Below are 16,833 nucleotides of genomic sequence, written 5' to 3'. Positions count from 1 at the left end.
GACTGCTTGTAGTGGTATTGCTCTGGAAAAAAAAGTGGTACGGAACATCCTTGGCACAAAGTCTAATTTGGTGAAGTGTTAATAAATTAGGCTCTGTGTGCACTTGCTTGGATGAAATGTCTTTAAATGTTTTGCTTGAAAATGGGTTTAAATGTTGACAAGGTGTGCTGTTTTTGTCAATTTCATAAGCTACTTTTGTTTTCTTTGCTTTGCCTTTGAATGTCTCCAGATGTTCTCTTGGTAAATTCTTTTAAATGTTCTTTTGGGTTTGTGAAGCAAATTGAACTGCCTTCTGTATGGAATGTGCTATATAAATATTAATGTTCCATGATTTGCCTTGCGTTATAGAGAGGAATGTAGTTAAAGGAGAAGTCAAGTCAAAAATGTTATTTTTTAATATGTTGGATCCGTCCACACTAGTCTAGAAACGGTTTTCTGATTACTTTTGCGTTTGAGCAGCAATATCCACCCATTTTTATCCATCTCGTGTGGTGGCCATTTTGCCAATTGCTGTCGACTGCAAGTGACATCACAGTACCTGAGGGCTGAGCTTGCAAACGTCACATGAGCAAACCCAGAAAACAGGTGAGCTGTGACAATCATTACCTGAGTCTTTAGGCGATGTGATGTCATTTTCAGTCGCCATCAAGCGGCGAAATGGCCGCCTTGTGAGAAGGATAAAAACGGCTGGATTTTGTGAACTCTCCTGCTCTCAGAGTCTCCGGAAGTTTCTGATGATACCACAAAAACTTGCTATACATTTTTTTTTAAAATAGTCATTGCATGGGCTTAAAAAGTCACTAAAGATATATTGTTAAAATTGACAGTCGTGGCTCCGTGCACACACCATTCATGTGCAGTCTGGACTTAGCTGGGTGAACATCTCATGAGTTCTTTATCAGATCCAGAAGTCTCCACTAAGTTGCTGGATTTTTACAGTGGTATGAAAATTTGCAGAACATTTCTCCTTTTAGTAATTTTTGCATGTGGCAATTGTGGTTGTGTTTTTGTTCAACAGAAGCCTCTGCAAATATTAAATGTCCAAATTCATATTCTACATACAACTATGTGTGTGTTCATTTTTAGTGTCAGTGAGTTCATGAAAATATCTTGGTGTTGTGTGTCATTCAATGACCGATCTGATTCTCAAGACATATTGTAAGGTGGAAGATTTGTGGATTTTATGCCGATTGTCCGGTCTGGCAATTTAGATGCTGCTCTAAATATGTTCGGGTTCAACTATTTACACACAAAATATACATATATATATATATATATATGTTATTCTAATCTATGGTCATGTTTTGAAAAAGCTGCACATAAGTTGCATTTGAGTGACATTTCTTGACATTTTCCCTAAAAGCAGATTTGACTCATATTGGAATGATGTTTTATTTTTATTATTGTAACTTTAACTGTGCATTTTGGAAGAACTATGACTTTGAAATATACAATTAAACTTAAATAAACGCGCAAAAAAACAATCCAATGTAGGTCATGGGACTCTATTATTAGTTCTTTTAATTATTATTATATGTACTCCAAAAGTAAAAGTAGCTGCAATCGGGCTTCTGGCCCTTCTTTGAAGAGCCCGCAAATGTTCTTTTGCAAAGTGGCATTCAACGTATTTCTTTAACTTTGAGGGTTCAGCGTGACTTATCCAAACACACGCGCACGCGCACACACTGTGCTCGGCTTGGTTCGTTAAGCCCTGTACTTGAACAAAAGACACATCTGCTCATCGTTTTCTATCAAAGGCCAAGGTACCGCAGACGTGTCTCCCTTCGTTTGGTTTAAACCGCCACATTCTTGGCAAACAGGCGTTGGGAGCGAAGTGGGGGTTTGGGGGGGGTCGTTCATGAAGGGGGCTGTTGCACTAATAAACAAGTGCCTGTGAACTTCAGAGGCGATCGTGAATTCATTAAATGACGCGTTTCAATTGCGTGTTGTAAGGAGGTCAAAAGTATATATTTTTTGGAGGTGGGGGGGCTGCAAATGAAACCGGAAGTGTAGTGGACCGTACTTGGGTAATTTAAGGTGACTCGAAAATGAAAGTGGTTATAATCACGATTATTTAAAAAATGTTCCCCAAATGAGAGAGGACTTATTTTTAATTTCAATAAATTATTCCTTTTAATCCCTCGACTTTTCCTCAACAAATAGTAAAGGTATGTTAAAACAAAAATAACACCTGTCGACCTGAAATGAGGCGTGTGACGACACATCAAATGGGCGTGACTTTGTGCGTGTGTATGAGTGAGAGAGAATGAGAGAGAGAAAGAGAGAGAGAGAGTGAGGGGGAGGGAGAGAGAGAGAGAGAGAGAGAGAGACTGCCTAGTGCGCATGTGCAGACGCCGCGTTGGTGGACCAACACAAACCCAGAGAGAGAGAGAGATGGCGCGGCACCCGACCGGAGCGCAAGGACAGCTGGTTGGCGGTGGGGGGGCTTGATTTACAAAGAAAGGAAATAATACAAGAACGTTGAAAAGAGATATATTTATCAATGAAGAAAACGTGGATTTTAGACGACTGAACCCAGCTCGCGTGATTGTTTTTTTAATTCAAAGAAAAAGAAAAAAAAGAACAAAAGAATTTAACTTTGAGGACTTTCTGGGGTGGGGGTGGGGGGCGCCAGCTAAGCAGGTCACATAGATGGTTGGTTCACAGAGCCGCCCGGACCATGAATGCCCAACTGTCGATGGAAAATATCGGCGACCTGCACGGCCATGACTCGGTGAGCAACCACGGGGAGCTGCTGAGCGGCCACAGTCCGCACTCTCGTCCAAGCCCGCGGGGGCTGAGCCACCGCGCCATGGGCATGGCGACCCTCCTGGACGGCGGAGACTATCACCACCACCACCCGGGGCACCTCCACCCGGCCATCAGCATGTGCGAAGCCCCCGGCATGAGCGCGAGCAGCACCTACACCACCTTGACCCCCTTGCAGCCTTTGCCCCCCATCTCCACCGTGTCCGACAAGTTTCCCCCGCATCATCACCACCACCACCATCACCACCATCACCCCTCGCACCCGCATCCGCATCACCCTCATCCGCACCAGAGGCTGCCGGGCAACGTCAGCGGAAGCTTCACGCTCATGCGAGAGGACCGCAGCCTGGCTCCCATGAACTCTCTCTACCCCGCCGCCTACCACCACAAGGACCCCTGCATGGGCCAGAGTCTTTCGCCGCTGTCCGGCTCCGGTCTGGCTGGCATCCACACGAGCCAAGCTGGCCTGCCGCCTTACGCGCACCCTGGCGCCGCCATGCCCGGGGAGAAGATGCTGACGCCCAGCGGCTTCGAGGCGCACCACCCGTCCATGCTGAACCGCCACGCAGAGCAACACATGAGCTCCGCGGCGGGGATGGTGCAGCTGAACGGCCTGCACCACCATCCGCACGCCCACCTCGGAGCGCAAGGACACAGCCAGGGGATGGGAGGCGGCCGGGAGCAGGCCTCCGCGCTCGGTCAACAAGGAGCCATCAACGGCGGAGGAGGGGGAGGCGGAGGAGGAGCAGGAAGCCAGATGGAGGAGGTGAATACCAAAGAGGTGGCGCAGAGGATCACCACGGAGCTCAAGCGCTACAGCATCCCCCAAGCCATCTTCGCCCAGCGGGTCCTGTGCCGGTCCCAGGGGACCCTGTCCGACCTGCTGAGGAACCCCAAACCCTGGTCCAAGCTCAAGTCCGGCAGGGAGACCTTCCGCCGCATGTGGAAGTGGCTGCAGGAGCCTGAGTTCCAGCGCATGAGTGCGCTGAGGCTCGCAGGTGAGCGCAGCCTCGGTAAAGCCACATTTTATTCTCTTTTCAGTACAATTGCATGCTGCTCATATTGGCATTGACTCGCAAGGCTACTTTATTATTATTAATAGTAATAATCAATAAGCAGCTCAAGAGGGATGGGAATTTAAACTCAAATTTTTAGTCTTAGTCACAACATGCATGAGGTGATTTATTTTTGTCATATTCGATAACGTTTATTGTCGAACATTTTTGCGTTTATTTCAATTCCAATATCCAGTGATCGTCAAAATCAAGAAATATCAACCTTATTTCGGTGTTTGACATTAACGAGTCAACAGCATGTTATGTCATTTTGCACGCACGCATTTGCATTGGGAATTTGAACTGCTATTTTCATAATACATAACAACCAGTAGCCTTTAGTGTCAATGTTCTCTTGTGCATTAAAATGATTGGTTTTGCTAGATTCCAATATTCGGCCACTTATGCATCGATATAAAGTTTGATCCATGTGTATGTTTTTATATTTTTAAACGCATTCCAATTCAGATAGGTTAAGGAGTGCTCTGGTGATCTTTTTTTTGTTGTTGTATTTTTTTAGATGTGTCGATTGTTTGTGTGAATTGTCATTTTTGGTGTCGTTTTACCTCCCAATATCGACCCCTGCTCCTGTAAAGTAAGTCGATCTTTGTACGAGGAATCGTTCGTGTTTATTTTGGTGATCATGCAACTGAGCATGAACCCTTTTTCTGTCTGGCCTTGTTCTCGGCGCAAACGCACATTTACAGGCCTTCAGATTTGTATCCCCTCCTAAATGGGATTTTATTGTCCCACTCTGCACTGCAGTTTGGTGGTGCTTGAATGTATTTATTCCAGACTGGTGTGTGTATGTGGTTAACCCAAAGCCCCCTCAACCCCACCCCCGTCCCTCTAATTAACTGATAGACCTCTGTATTAATTTGTCCCTGTGGTAGCCAGGACTCAATTAAGGCACGCACACACGCGGGCGCACTCACACGCGCGCACAAACTGCATGTTCGGAGAGACTCAAATGGATTTTTTTTCTTCCTGAAGTTGACGAGGCTAATCGATGGGCTGGGTATGCGTGTGTGTGTGTGTGCGTGTGTAGGGGTGTGTGTGTGTGTGTGTTTTGTTTGAAAATGAGGATAAATCTCCAGACTGCATGGATTCATAGTGCGGGCGTGTGTGTGTGTGCGCGTGTCTATTTAATCGCAATTGATTAGTTATCTAGGGTTCTGTTATTGTGTGCCTGCGCGTGAGAACTTTATTTACATTTATGAAATTGAAAAAAAACGTATTTAAGTGATTTTCCGTGTTAGTGATATTTTATTATTTGTCTTCTGCTTTAATCCGGAGAGAGAAAAGGTGCTCTTGAATTACAATTTCATCCAGCCATGTCTTCAAATATTTCATTTATTGTTATCATCCATATTATAGAGGAATTATGCTTCTTTTTTTAGACTTTCATATGTTCAAATATGTTTTTGTTTCCATTAAACATTGCACAAATGTTGTAGTCACTAAAATATTAACAGTATTTTGAAAAAATGTTTCAGATTGGAAGTTGTGTTGGACGATTTCAAAATAATTAAGAAGAAAAATAGAGTAAGGGATTTTTATGAGGATTGTGGATTGCAAGTTTATTGACTGATCATGTGAACTAGCGTGTGTGCACGCGCGTGTGTGTGCGTGTGCACGCGACACTGTGCTGAAGTGCATGTGATATTTGTATTGATTTTAGGCATCTGCAATGAATAGTTTTGTGGACAGACACCCAAAATATAATTTATTTGCCTCGCTTAACACAAAACGTAATTTGACTGAGTGTACTTATTCATATACTTAATCTCTCTTCCTATAAAATGTATTTTTTAAAATGGCAATCAACTGGAGATCTGCCCACTCTAGTATTTATTAGCTAGGTCTCATTTAAATATGTACAGTATATAGCATGCATTGTTAATTCTATAGCCATCTCCCCAGTGAACGACAGTGCGTCGTTATCTCTTTTCCTTGCAATGATTAGCTGTTAGGAACCACAGTAGGGGTGTGTGGGTGTTTGTGCGTGCGTGTGTGTTTTGCAAGCCGAGGTCCAGGCCGTGCCACGTCTCTGCCCCTGTGTGCATGGCCTTCACTCTTGCTGATTTATTATAGAAGCTTCTGCATTAGCAATGGATGTTTAGAAGCACTCAGCATTGATGGCCATTGTATTTTTTATTCTTGTTAGGATTGTTATTGTTATTATCATTGTTATTATTAGTAGAGTAGTCTCCATTTTTGATGTACTGAGATATGATCAGAGCACGACTAGTTTGATATTGAAGATAAACAGGTGAAAACAATTGAAGTTTTAAGTCAAACGTGTTTTGACACCCCGTCAGTGAGCTATTTGGCAGCATGTTTATGATTGGGTTTTTTTTTTTTGTTTGTTTGTTTTTTTTGGGGGGGGAGTCCCCGTTTATTTATATAATCAGCCATCTTGAGCATGACAGCGTTGGATTTGCTTTTATTTGAATTGACTCGATGACGTTGCCGCTGGTGTGCTCCCGAGCAGCCCACGTCTGCCTCCTGGTGGTTTGTTACATCTCGCGCGGAATGACACAAGTGCGTGATAAAATGGCAGCGAGATCAGCTGCAGAGTTGGTTGTCTTCTCTAACTGGCGGTCTGTGTGGTGTAGTCTGTGCGATGTGGTTGGTGCTCGGTTACTACGTCTGCCAAACAGCCAAGATGTTCTGGGTTCGTGTCTCAGCCTTCCTACACGTGTGGAGTTTATGAAGTGTATTGAAGTCTCGTAACTCGTGCATGAATGTGACTCTGCGTGCATGAGGATGGTTGTTTGTGGCCGGTGACTAGTTCAGGCTGCATCTGATTCCTGACCAATGATAGCGTCCAGCTCACTTGCAAGATTTGTGTGTCGTCAGATTTACAATTTAGTGTTCTCAGCACCATGGACAGCAGCCATTGTTGTCTCACTGTCAGCTCTATCTGCTTTTCACCACTGTGGTGGTCAGAAAGTCACAAAACAAACAACACAAAAAAGGCTCCATGAACATCTCGCCATTCAATGACAGTCTCTTGTGCAATTTATATCATTTTGTTCCGAATAGTGTCATTTGTGAACGGGGCTGTCCACTGCTTTGGAAAGATGGTTGGAACCGTTTTTGTTGAGATTCTGTCTTCATTGTCCTCTTGAACAATGGCAAGTTAGTCGTTTGCACGTCTATCTGACAGTCGAGGTGTCCCTTTTGGTGGTTTTCTCTGGCCACCTCCGGCATTCGAAAAAATGCACGTTAAGCTCACTGAAAACTTGAATCTGTCCATCTAGGTGTGAATGTGAGTGTGACTGCTTGGTTGTCTACTGTACATTGAATGCGCCCTGCGATTGACTTGCCAACCAATCCGGGTGAAGCCTAAAATAGGCTCCAGCTCCCATGCAACCCGAACTGGCATCATTTACTTAATTCTTTATTCTTATATTCAGTATTGGTTTTAATAGTAAGCCAGTTTCTGTACTCTGTCTATTCTGAGCGTCACCGCAAAACAGCATATTTCCCACAGCAGTCTATAAATCACTGACATTGGAGTGAATTTTCAACAATTTATTTATGAATTGTGAAAGTGGTTTTTTTTCCTACCCCGCGGCGCCATTTATTTTCAAAATGTATTACATTTCAAGTAGCATTTAACGTTAAAAGTTTTTGTTGTTGCTATTATTGCATAAAAAAAATTATATTCAAAGATTCCACAAAACTGCTAGACAGCAACTAAAAATGAAGTACGCAAACTAATTTTGAGCATGTTTTCACGCAAATCAACTCACCCAAAGATTTTATCATGTTACTTTGGACTGTGTTTGCCTTGTGTGTCATTCAAAGTCACACCGTGCATTCAAGTAAATTCTCTGTGCCATCATCCTGGGTACGCCATTTGTCACAACAGCTGCTTGTTCCCATGAAGGCACCCTAAATGTTTGTCACACTGTTGAGCGCTTAATATATCCATCTTTCTGGAGGATACAAATTTTGTAACACATCATGCACTTCCCCGCAACCCTGTACAGGATAAGCGGTGTGGATAATGACGTGACATGACATCATGCACTTCAAACAACACATTGTCTTCTTATAAAAATCAAATAAAAATCAAATAAAGCGCTTAGTATAATTTTAATGGTGGTGTTGGAGTGGTGATTTAGATTCAAAATGTTCATGACTGACAGTGTCTCTAAACAATCTAAGCAAGTAGGTTTTTGTTTAACTTCGCTAAACACACAGTTACCTGGTTTCATAAACAGGCGCACATGCATTTGTTGTAGAAATGGACACATAATTGTTGTGCTGAGGCAAATCTAGTTCAACGTGGGAATTTGTCAGACTGTGTTGCTCCTCGCTGAAAGTTCCGGTGGACAGAGGGTGTTTTTTATTACATGGCTCTGCCACAAAGGACAGTTTGGTGACAGAAAGTAGACAACAATTTAGACAAGCGGAAAGCTGGTCTAAGTTGTGGTGCAAGTGGTTAATGCGATTTGGGCTGATTTGATCGAGGCGCACACTGACAGATTCCGAGCTTAAATCATTGTAGGAATCTACTCATTGAGTATAGTATCATCTTAAAGATATATTTACAAACACCCCGCTGACTTTGGCTCAAAGTAACAAAAAGCCCACCCATTCGCTTTGGATTTGGAGGTATTCTTAAGCGTTTTTTGCCATCTAGTTGTGAACACGGTTATTACAACTAAAAAAGTGCTGCGCTTCAGTGTTCAATGTTATCTTCTAAAATTAATCGAGAGCCAATCTGAGTGTGGGTGTCCCGCAGGCTGCCAGTAGCCCATCCCATGAGCCACACGTTGCTTTAGCAAGTCAAAAGGTTCTGATAAAATGTTCTCGCAAATTGAGCAGGAAAAAAAAGACAAAAATATGTTGTGTATTAAAAACAACAGTCATTGACTTGTATCCTTTATCCTTTATCCGCAAATAATCAGAAATATTAGAAGTCTTACTGAGGAGCTTAGACAGTCTCTGTATATCTGTGGCAGTAATATACTGCCCCCTGGTGGCCAAGGTGTGTGCAAGTAGCCAATATGCTCCCTGGATTTATTTATTTATTTATGTCACTCATTACCTCATGCTTTTATAAGGTACAATATTCCAGTTTGCTGTTTTTTTCATTGGAAACACGTAAATATTTTTGCGGGCAGCTGGGCCCAATCAGCGGCGTTTTTATTTATTTCAATAGCTTTGGTCAAAATAAGAGATGTTTTTGGATTATTGCATGGTCAGATCAAGATCCATTTTTAATATTTGAACGATCCTGTCGTCATATTGTTTGTAATATTTGACTATTCCTCTTGTTACTCTGGAGAAATCTATTTTCTGATGACTCACATCCCTGCTCCCTCTTGTCTTTACTGGCCTCTCCTCAGCGTGCAAGCGCAAGGAACAGGACCACGGCCGCACCGAGCGGGGCAACCCGGCGGCCAAGAAGCCCCGCCTGGTGTTCACGGACGTGCAGCGGCGGACCCTCCACGCCATCTTCAAGGAGAACAAGCGTCCATCCAAAGAGCTGCAGCTGACCATTGCGCAGCAGCTGGGCCTGGAGCTGGGCACGGTCAGCAACTTCTTCATGAACGCGCGCCGCCGCAGCCTGGACAAGTGGGTGGACGACGGCTCCGGCCACCCACCTGCCGCCGGCCTCAGCGCCTGCACCAAAGCCTGAAGAAGGACCGGTAGTGCGCTTTTGACCCTCACTCATGGACTTGACTCGGTGGAAAAGCTTTAAAACTTAAGAGAACCTTACAAAAGACCTCACATTTTTGCCCTTAAATCTGTACTATATTCATATTTATAGTATCCAAAGATGAGAAAAAAAAAGAAACCAAAGACTTTTCTTCTTTCCTTGTTTGACTTGCTTTGAGATGTTTGTGTTACACTCTGCAAAACTACACTACTGCCCCCCGCCCCTTTTTTCTGTATTCGCAGACTCCATCTGGTCTCTAGCTTTGCGACACCCCCGTCCCGCTATCTCAATCTGATTCTCAAAATGGAGGCTCTAATCAGTCCAGTGGGATTTGGCCAATCAATGTTCGAGAAATTTAAATCCCACAGGAGCGACTGACCGGATTGTGGTTTTTAGTTCCTATTTCATCTCTGCAGACTGCCTAACAGCACGGACTGTTGTTTTTTTTTTTTCTTGGATCCATGGAAAGTTATGGGCGGGGAAACAAAGCCCTTAGCGAAGACTGCTAGCCCAAAATCCCCAACCTGCATCACCATGTAGTGCTTTCCTTGCGACGTGCTGAAATGTGCTTTTGCAACAAGATGAAACCAAAGCCTCACTCGTGCAGCCGGTTACAGTGCTATTGACCAAAGATGATATTTTGTAGTTGTTAACGTAGCCGCTGCTGCAACATTCCCAGTCATACGTCCGTCCGTGTATTTCCACATCGCAGCTGATTTGCTCAAAAGTCAGCTATGTGAACCACAACACTACCCATGTCGCAATATTGTTGAGTCACCCCATCTTGGTCATTCATCATGTTCAGGTTTACGGTTAGGCGTATACCCGTTGATTTAGGGCTACTGCACAAAAGCAAGCCATGTGAATCACTAAACTACCCATGTTGCAATATTCCTAACCACTCGTCCAGTCATTTTTTTATTGTGGGTGTGGGTCTGTCATAATCACAGTCATGGTGGAAACGTGAGCCTATCTTGTTCATTTGTATGGGACGATTGCATGCAAGTCAACTAGCTCAACAGCTACACTAACGACCGTGCAATGTTCGGAATCAATTATTCAATTCACCTATGGAAATCACTATACCAGAAATGGCATAACATTCTTGAGTGTCCATCCATCCATTCATCCATTTTTCTCTCGGGTTGATCCCCTTTAGGGTCTTATCAGGTATTCTTAATGGTACCCCAGTCCACTATGTGAACCACAACATTTTTCATGTTGCTATGTTCTCCGTGCATCCATTCATATTTTGCATTTATTCTGTTCAGGGTCACATGATAAAGCTAGAGTCTGCACAGCTGACGTATAGGGTGTTTACGCAAAATTACTCTATGTGAACTACTACATTGCATTTACCGCTACATTTTTTTGTCGTCCATTGCATTTGATGCCAGCTGAATTTAGGGTCGTTGTGTCTAGAAAAGACCACTATGTGAACCACTAAGCAACATTCCAAATCTTCCAACATTTCTTCTTTTTTTTTTTTTTTTTTTTATTCTATTGTGGGTCAAGGCAAGAAGTGGAGCCTATTCCAACTCACATTTAACCAAAGAAAAATCTCTGCGGACCACTAGCAGTGACTTCACAGCCGTAATCATATTGAAATAATTTAGCATGTCGCAAGCGTCAAACTTTTTGCCTTACCGATGCCTTGTTAATCAGTTGCGTCTTCGCAACGAGCCGTGTGAATGTTACTGTTAATGCTCGCTGCGGAGGCCAATCAAAACGTGTTGTCACTGTGAGACAAATATAGTGTTTTGTTTTGCTTTTATCCTTTGTATTGATTTGTGTGTCCATCAAAGATGTCAAATGGACAAGATCAATAGTCCAATCAAACAATCCTCCCCCCTGTTCCCCTCACCCAACAATCCAAAGCCTGGCAAGCTATGCATTTCAGCACACGGAGGAAAGCACTACCCACCGGGAAGCGTAGCTTGATAAATTAGCCGGGCCTCTTGTCATCCTCATCCTCATCCTCCTCCTCGTTTTCCTCAAGGCCACGGCGAGCAGCTCTGCATTTATCAGAAGGAGCAGCAAAAAAAAAAATTAAATAAATTGCGACGCTTCCTGAACAGCCAACCAAACAATATGTCACCTGCTGATGTTTTCCAGCGTGAAACCAAAGATGCTACCTCACTCAAGTTTCATGTGTGATTTCGATCACTTTGACGATACCAAAGATAACCAAAGCTGTGTTGTTGTTGCTTTTTCTTTTTTCAATGCACGGCCTCTGTGAGTGGTGATAAAAATGTTGATGTATAACCCCCTCAGTTGCCCCCCACCAACACCCCTGCACTCCCTCCCCATCTTTACCATATGCACTCCTGCTCCGCTTCTGTTTATTGCGGATTCACTCAATCGCTGATTTTTCATTTGCGACCATAATTTCATCTATTTAACAAAAACATGAACATTAGGATCTCTGTGGGCCAGGATGAAGAATGCGCCTTTGAAGTCCTTGTTGTTGTCGTGCAAAAGCGAAAGGTAGTGGCTGTAATTACTTTTCTGCAGTCTTTCGACTTTAAAATAAGCGAAAAGACGACACAGAAGCGCCGGGAGTCATGCCTACTAACTTTTTCCTTGCTCAACAACAACAACAAGGATTTTGAAAGTGTGTTAATCCACCTGGATTGTACCGCTGACTAAAATACACCGCAGGGTTAGCGTCCATAAAAAGAACTTTCACGGCGTTATCAGCTCACGTTCCGTCGTCCTCGTCCACTGCCAGGTGCAGAGCCTGTTTCGCTCACTTTAATTTATGCATGCAGCCTGCAGACCGCTTTTTATTCTGTTTTGATTTTAAAATTAAGTCTAATGTGTGTTTAGAAGGGTCGGAACTGTTTGGGATTGGAGGGTCATAACAGCATAATAGTCGTAAATCCCCCCCGTGTAATTGAACTTTTCTTTATTTAAAAGTCAACCTGTACTTTGCAGAAGTTCACCAATTACGGGTGGGCTTGGAACGTAGCACCTGTGAAAGGTGAGGGAACACCGTTTATTCAAATTAGTTGATGGGTGGTGGGGGAGAGACAAAATTTGTCAATATTTGCTTTTCTGTTGGAATGCAAAGACTAGCCGGTTGTGCTGATGGAGTTAAAGACACGTGCAAATTGGACATATGCAGGGGTTAGTTGGGATTTAAGGGGAAGTCAACTCCAAAATATTCTCGATAATAATAATGCCGCCACTCGTCTAAACCCGGCGTTCTGATTAATGTTACGTTTGTGGACGTTATGTTGCCTAAGGCCCCAGCTTGCGAATAACGCATGAGCAAATCCTCCCCAGATAGACAAGTGAGCCGTGACGTTCGTTATTGTTATGGATTTTGCTGCTTAATTCATATTCCACAAACGTATTATTAATCAGAATGCCGCGTTGAGACTTGTGGAGGTGCATATAACATGAGAATATTTTGGAGTTGACTGCCCCTTTAAATCTCCAAATATGGCACAGAACATGTAGAAGCTGTCAAGAAAATGATTTTAAGTGGTTCTTTGCGAATAATCATCCACAGTGTTCCTGAAAAAAAGAAATAAAATTAAATACAAAAAAAATAATGATTCACTTGAAATCCATTAGACTGCACATAAAAGTTCAATAAAATTAAATGCAAACCAAGTTAAACTACAAGTGAAATACAACTAAAGTGTACTTAGGCCGTGATCCTTTCGCGTGCCACTAGGGGGAGCCTGGGAAACCATTAGCGGCACTCGAGCAACACTTTCAGAACACACTTGCAGGCTTTTTTTTTGTTGTTGTTGTTTTCTAAATTGTACTCAAATTCCAACTTTGAAATTCAGAGGTTCCACTGTGTCTCCTGCTTGCTGGTTGCCCCAGCAGACCGCCACCATCTTCATGCTCCTTGACTGTGTCGCGATCCTCCTCCTCCTCCTCTTCCTCTTCCTCCTTTTTCTCCTCCACACTCCCAGGACGAGTGCCTTGCTTGAACCAAAGTGTTGAACCGTTCTTGACCTCTTTTCTCTCCTTTGACTTACCTCAAGCCTGTCGAAGGGCTGCCGCTCCCCAAGGATATCCCGCTCCGTGTTTATTTTCTTATTCTGTTTAATATCTCACAGTGGTGCTTTTGATCGCCAGCGCATGCAATGAAAACATACCAAAGCAACTCTCCTGAACCTACTTCCCTTCCTTTCCCCTTTTTCTCTCACTCGGGCCGTGCATGCCTTTTCCAAAATGTCTCCGAATACCTCATTGTGACGATTCCTTACGTACGTTCCACAAGCAAGCGTGATAGTTTTCCCATTTTGTGTTGTTTTAAGAAGTGTTTCAGGGTTGACGTATATCAAATGGAGTTGTGGACAAGCATATTTTTGATCATATTTGAGCCTCTGACAACTACAGTGGGCTAACTCCATTTTTTTCCTTTGATGTTTTTTGACTGCAACTAAACGTTTAGTGCAACAGTGATGATAAATGACATTTACTTATTCTAATATGCGGTTACACAGTAGGCAATTCAAAAGTATTAATGGACTGCCCCCTACATGTCAAAATTGGAAGTATTCCTTGTCTGAATCCATTCTGCCCTTATCATAAAAATGGCAAAAAAAAAATGGGAGTTAGCCCAGTGGAGTGTCTCATTTATGATGGTGGACGATTGCTTTTGAACAGGGTAAAACCAACTGCTGTCCTATTGTGTTCATAGTTCCACCACAACACCCATATTTTCTCTACTTCTGTCTTGTGGTTTATTAAGTTAAATGTACGTTTTATTTCTTTTTACTTGATCGCTGATTTAATTTAATTTAATTTATGCATTTGTAGAAATTCTAGATTTGTATATACTCGAGGGGGGGATGATGGGGGGGTTAAGATAAAAAATGTTTTATGTTACAGCGTTACAGTTGTGAGACATTTCCATGTGTTTTAAACACTGCCACCACAAGCCCATAACCCCCCCCCCAAAAAAAAGCTGAACTTTGTTGAACAGTGTTCGTATGTATATGTGTTTTTCTATTGTTTTTAAATGTGGATTACAGTACTGCACATCCAAAGATTTTTAAAACAAACCCAAAAATATGGCAGAAAATATGTATACTGTAATGTTGAAAAGCACTGGCATTTGTGAAGTAGACTTTTTGTTTCTAAATTTAATTATATATATATATATATATATATATATATATATATATATATCATTATTGTGTTTTGTTTTGTTTTTTCCCATTCTCACGGGTATAGAATGTAGAAGGCGTAGACATATGGGGGAATTTCCTGTCCGAAATGTACAATCTTCTGGAAAAATTTGAGGGCTGCAAGTCCTGCCCACTTTGCTGCCTTCATGTACACACACGAGTGGCGGGTGGAGTGGGGACCGGGCAGCCGGTCTGCCAGGAGGAGGGCACTGTGCCACGGAGATATCTTTTTTTGTTTTGTTTTGGGGTTTTTTTCAACAGCCGTGGCCCTGCTGCCTTTCCACATCAAGTATCTGTTCTTTACGTACTTGTGTCATGAATTTGAGCAAAGTCTAATAAAAGTGCAAAAACAAAATAGCTGATCTGAGGAATCAGTACGCAAGTGTGTGTGTGTGTGTGGGTTTGATGTCACGTCTGTGTTATTTAAAGTATTTTCTCCATATTGTTGTCAGTACGGTTTTGCCAAAGACTTCAAAAGATCAGCACTCGGGTTGCAAGTTGTAAACGTTCCATGGGAAACTGGAAACGTGCGAAATGTGCAGGGAACGTTGATATTTGTTATATCTCGTAGCATAATCGTAATTTTATGCAAATCTTATGGCACTTGGAAATTTAACATTTTAAGCTAAATCACTTTGACCACATTTTTGGGTGGGTGTCGTGAAATGTGATTTTATTTGAATTAATGAGTCTTTTTTTTGAGTATTTACTAACTTTCTAAAATTTTGTATTTACTTTTTCTTTTCTTTTAATAAATTGTAAAAAAAATAATAAAAAACACAAATTAAAAATACATTTTATTTCATCTGCTGTCAATACAATATTTTATGCTCAAATCTTGAACCACATTTTTTTGCAACTTATTCAAAAGTTTTTTCAATATTTTATGAATTTGTCAAATTGTACGTCAATTGTCTTTTAAGCCATCATCTGATGTTTAATATACTTTATAGAACACCTTTACTCAAATACTTGATTTAAAAAATGTGATACATTTTATTTTGTATTTAATTTAAATTTAATGCAATCAGTTCATATTGGAAATATTTTTTTGAAGAATCCATTCATCATAAATTCAACTTAAAATTTTAGATTATGACCTGAAATTCTTACGCACATATCTATTACGCGGCACGGTGGACGACTGGTTAGCACGATGGCCTCACAGTGAGAGACAGCATCGGTCATGGGTTCGATCCCGGCTCCGGCCATCCTGTGTGGAGTTTGCATGTTCTCCCTGTGCTTGCGTGGGTTTCCTCCGGGTACTCCGGTTTCCTCCCACATTCCAAAAACATGCATGGCAGAGGCTGATTGAACACTCTAAATTGCCCCTAGGTATGAGTGTGAGCGCGGGTGGTTGTTCGTCTCTGTGTGCCCTGCGATTGGCTGGCGACCAGTTCAGGGTGTCCCCCGCCTACTGCCCAAAGATAGCTGGGATAGGCACCGGCACCCCCCGCGACCCTAGTGAGGAGAAGCTGTACAGAAGATGAATGTGATGGACATATCTATTACATTGGACTATATAAACAAAGTTGTATTGTATTGTCAATAATGATCTCAGGACAGTTTAACGTAATTAAAATATAATTCTTTGAATCACTCATAAATTCCAAATATCAACCCTTTTAAATTATTTTAACATTTCAAAATATTGTAATTCTTATTTTGTTGTCTTCCATTTCATTTTCCTCATTTCTAATAATAGTAATGTAGTATTATACTTCACTTTCCTTTTTTTCTGATTGGTCAGCGGAAGTCACATGATTCAAGTTGCCTGAGGCACAGTGCATCCATTTTGACTTCACTTACGGTGTTTAAATCGTCCCTATTATCTAAATCCTCCCTATCAACGTTAAACAAACAGCAGAACAGGGAACCAATAAATAATGTAAACAATATGTTATGAGGGGGTCAAGTTCTAAAAATTACAATGTCCCATGGAAAGTTTCTGGAAATACACAACCCAAAGTTATCACCCAACTGCCAGGACAAGAAAAGTGTGCTATAACATTCATAGCTATCACATTTTCACGATGTTTTTGTTTTCATCATGTCATGCAGTGACGAAATGGAGTGCAGGGAATATTATTATGTAAAAGTCTTGCATTTGTAAAAAATCAAAAAAATGGTAGCAAGCGAAGCATCCACCACCACCATGCTCTTGTTTTGTCCA

At 42.1% G+C, this 16,833-nt stretch overlaps 1 protein-coding gene across 2 annotated transcripts; it reads left to right on the top strand.

The window, feature by feature from the left end:
* Positions 1-2,337: 2,337 nt before the first annotated feature.
* Positions 2,338-15,022, top strand: onecut1 (one cut homeobox 1). 2 transcript variants are annotated; one of them, XM_088297145.1, is made up of 2 exons: positions 2,338-3,767; positions 9,191-15,022. In XM_088297145.1, exons 1-2 carry the CDS (start codon positions 2,681-2,683, stop codon positions 9,481-9,483), a joined length of 1,380 nt encoding a protein of 459 aa, XP_088153271.1. In that variant the 5' UTR covers positions 2,338-2,680; the 3' UTR covers positions 9,484-15,022. The 2 variants fall into 2 exon arrangements, with proteins under 2 accessions (XP_088153271.1, XP_088153270.1); XM_088297144.1 differs by having other exon boundaries at positions 2,338-3,782.
* Positions 15,023-16,833: the final 1,811 nt, after the last annotated feature.

This window comes from Idiotropiscis lumnitzeri, chromosome 5 (genome assembly GCF_059441095.1).
Source record: "Idiotropiscis lumnitzeri isolate Australia: NSW breed Sydney's pygmy pipehorse chromosome 5, RoL_Ilum_1.0, whole genome shotgun sequence".
NCBI classification, from domain to species: Eukaryota; Metazoa; Chordata; class Actinopteri; order Syngnathiformes; family Syngnathidae; genus Idiotropiscis; species Idiotropiscis lumnitzeri.
This window is presented reverse-complemented; position numbering and strand designations above follow the sequence as displayed.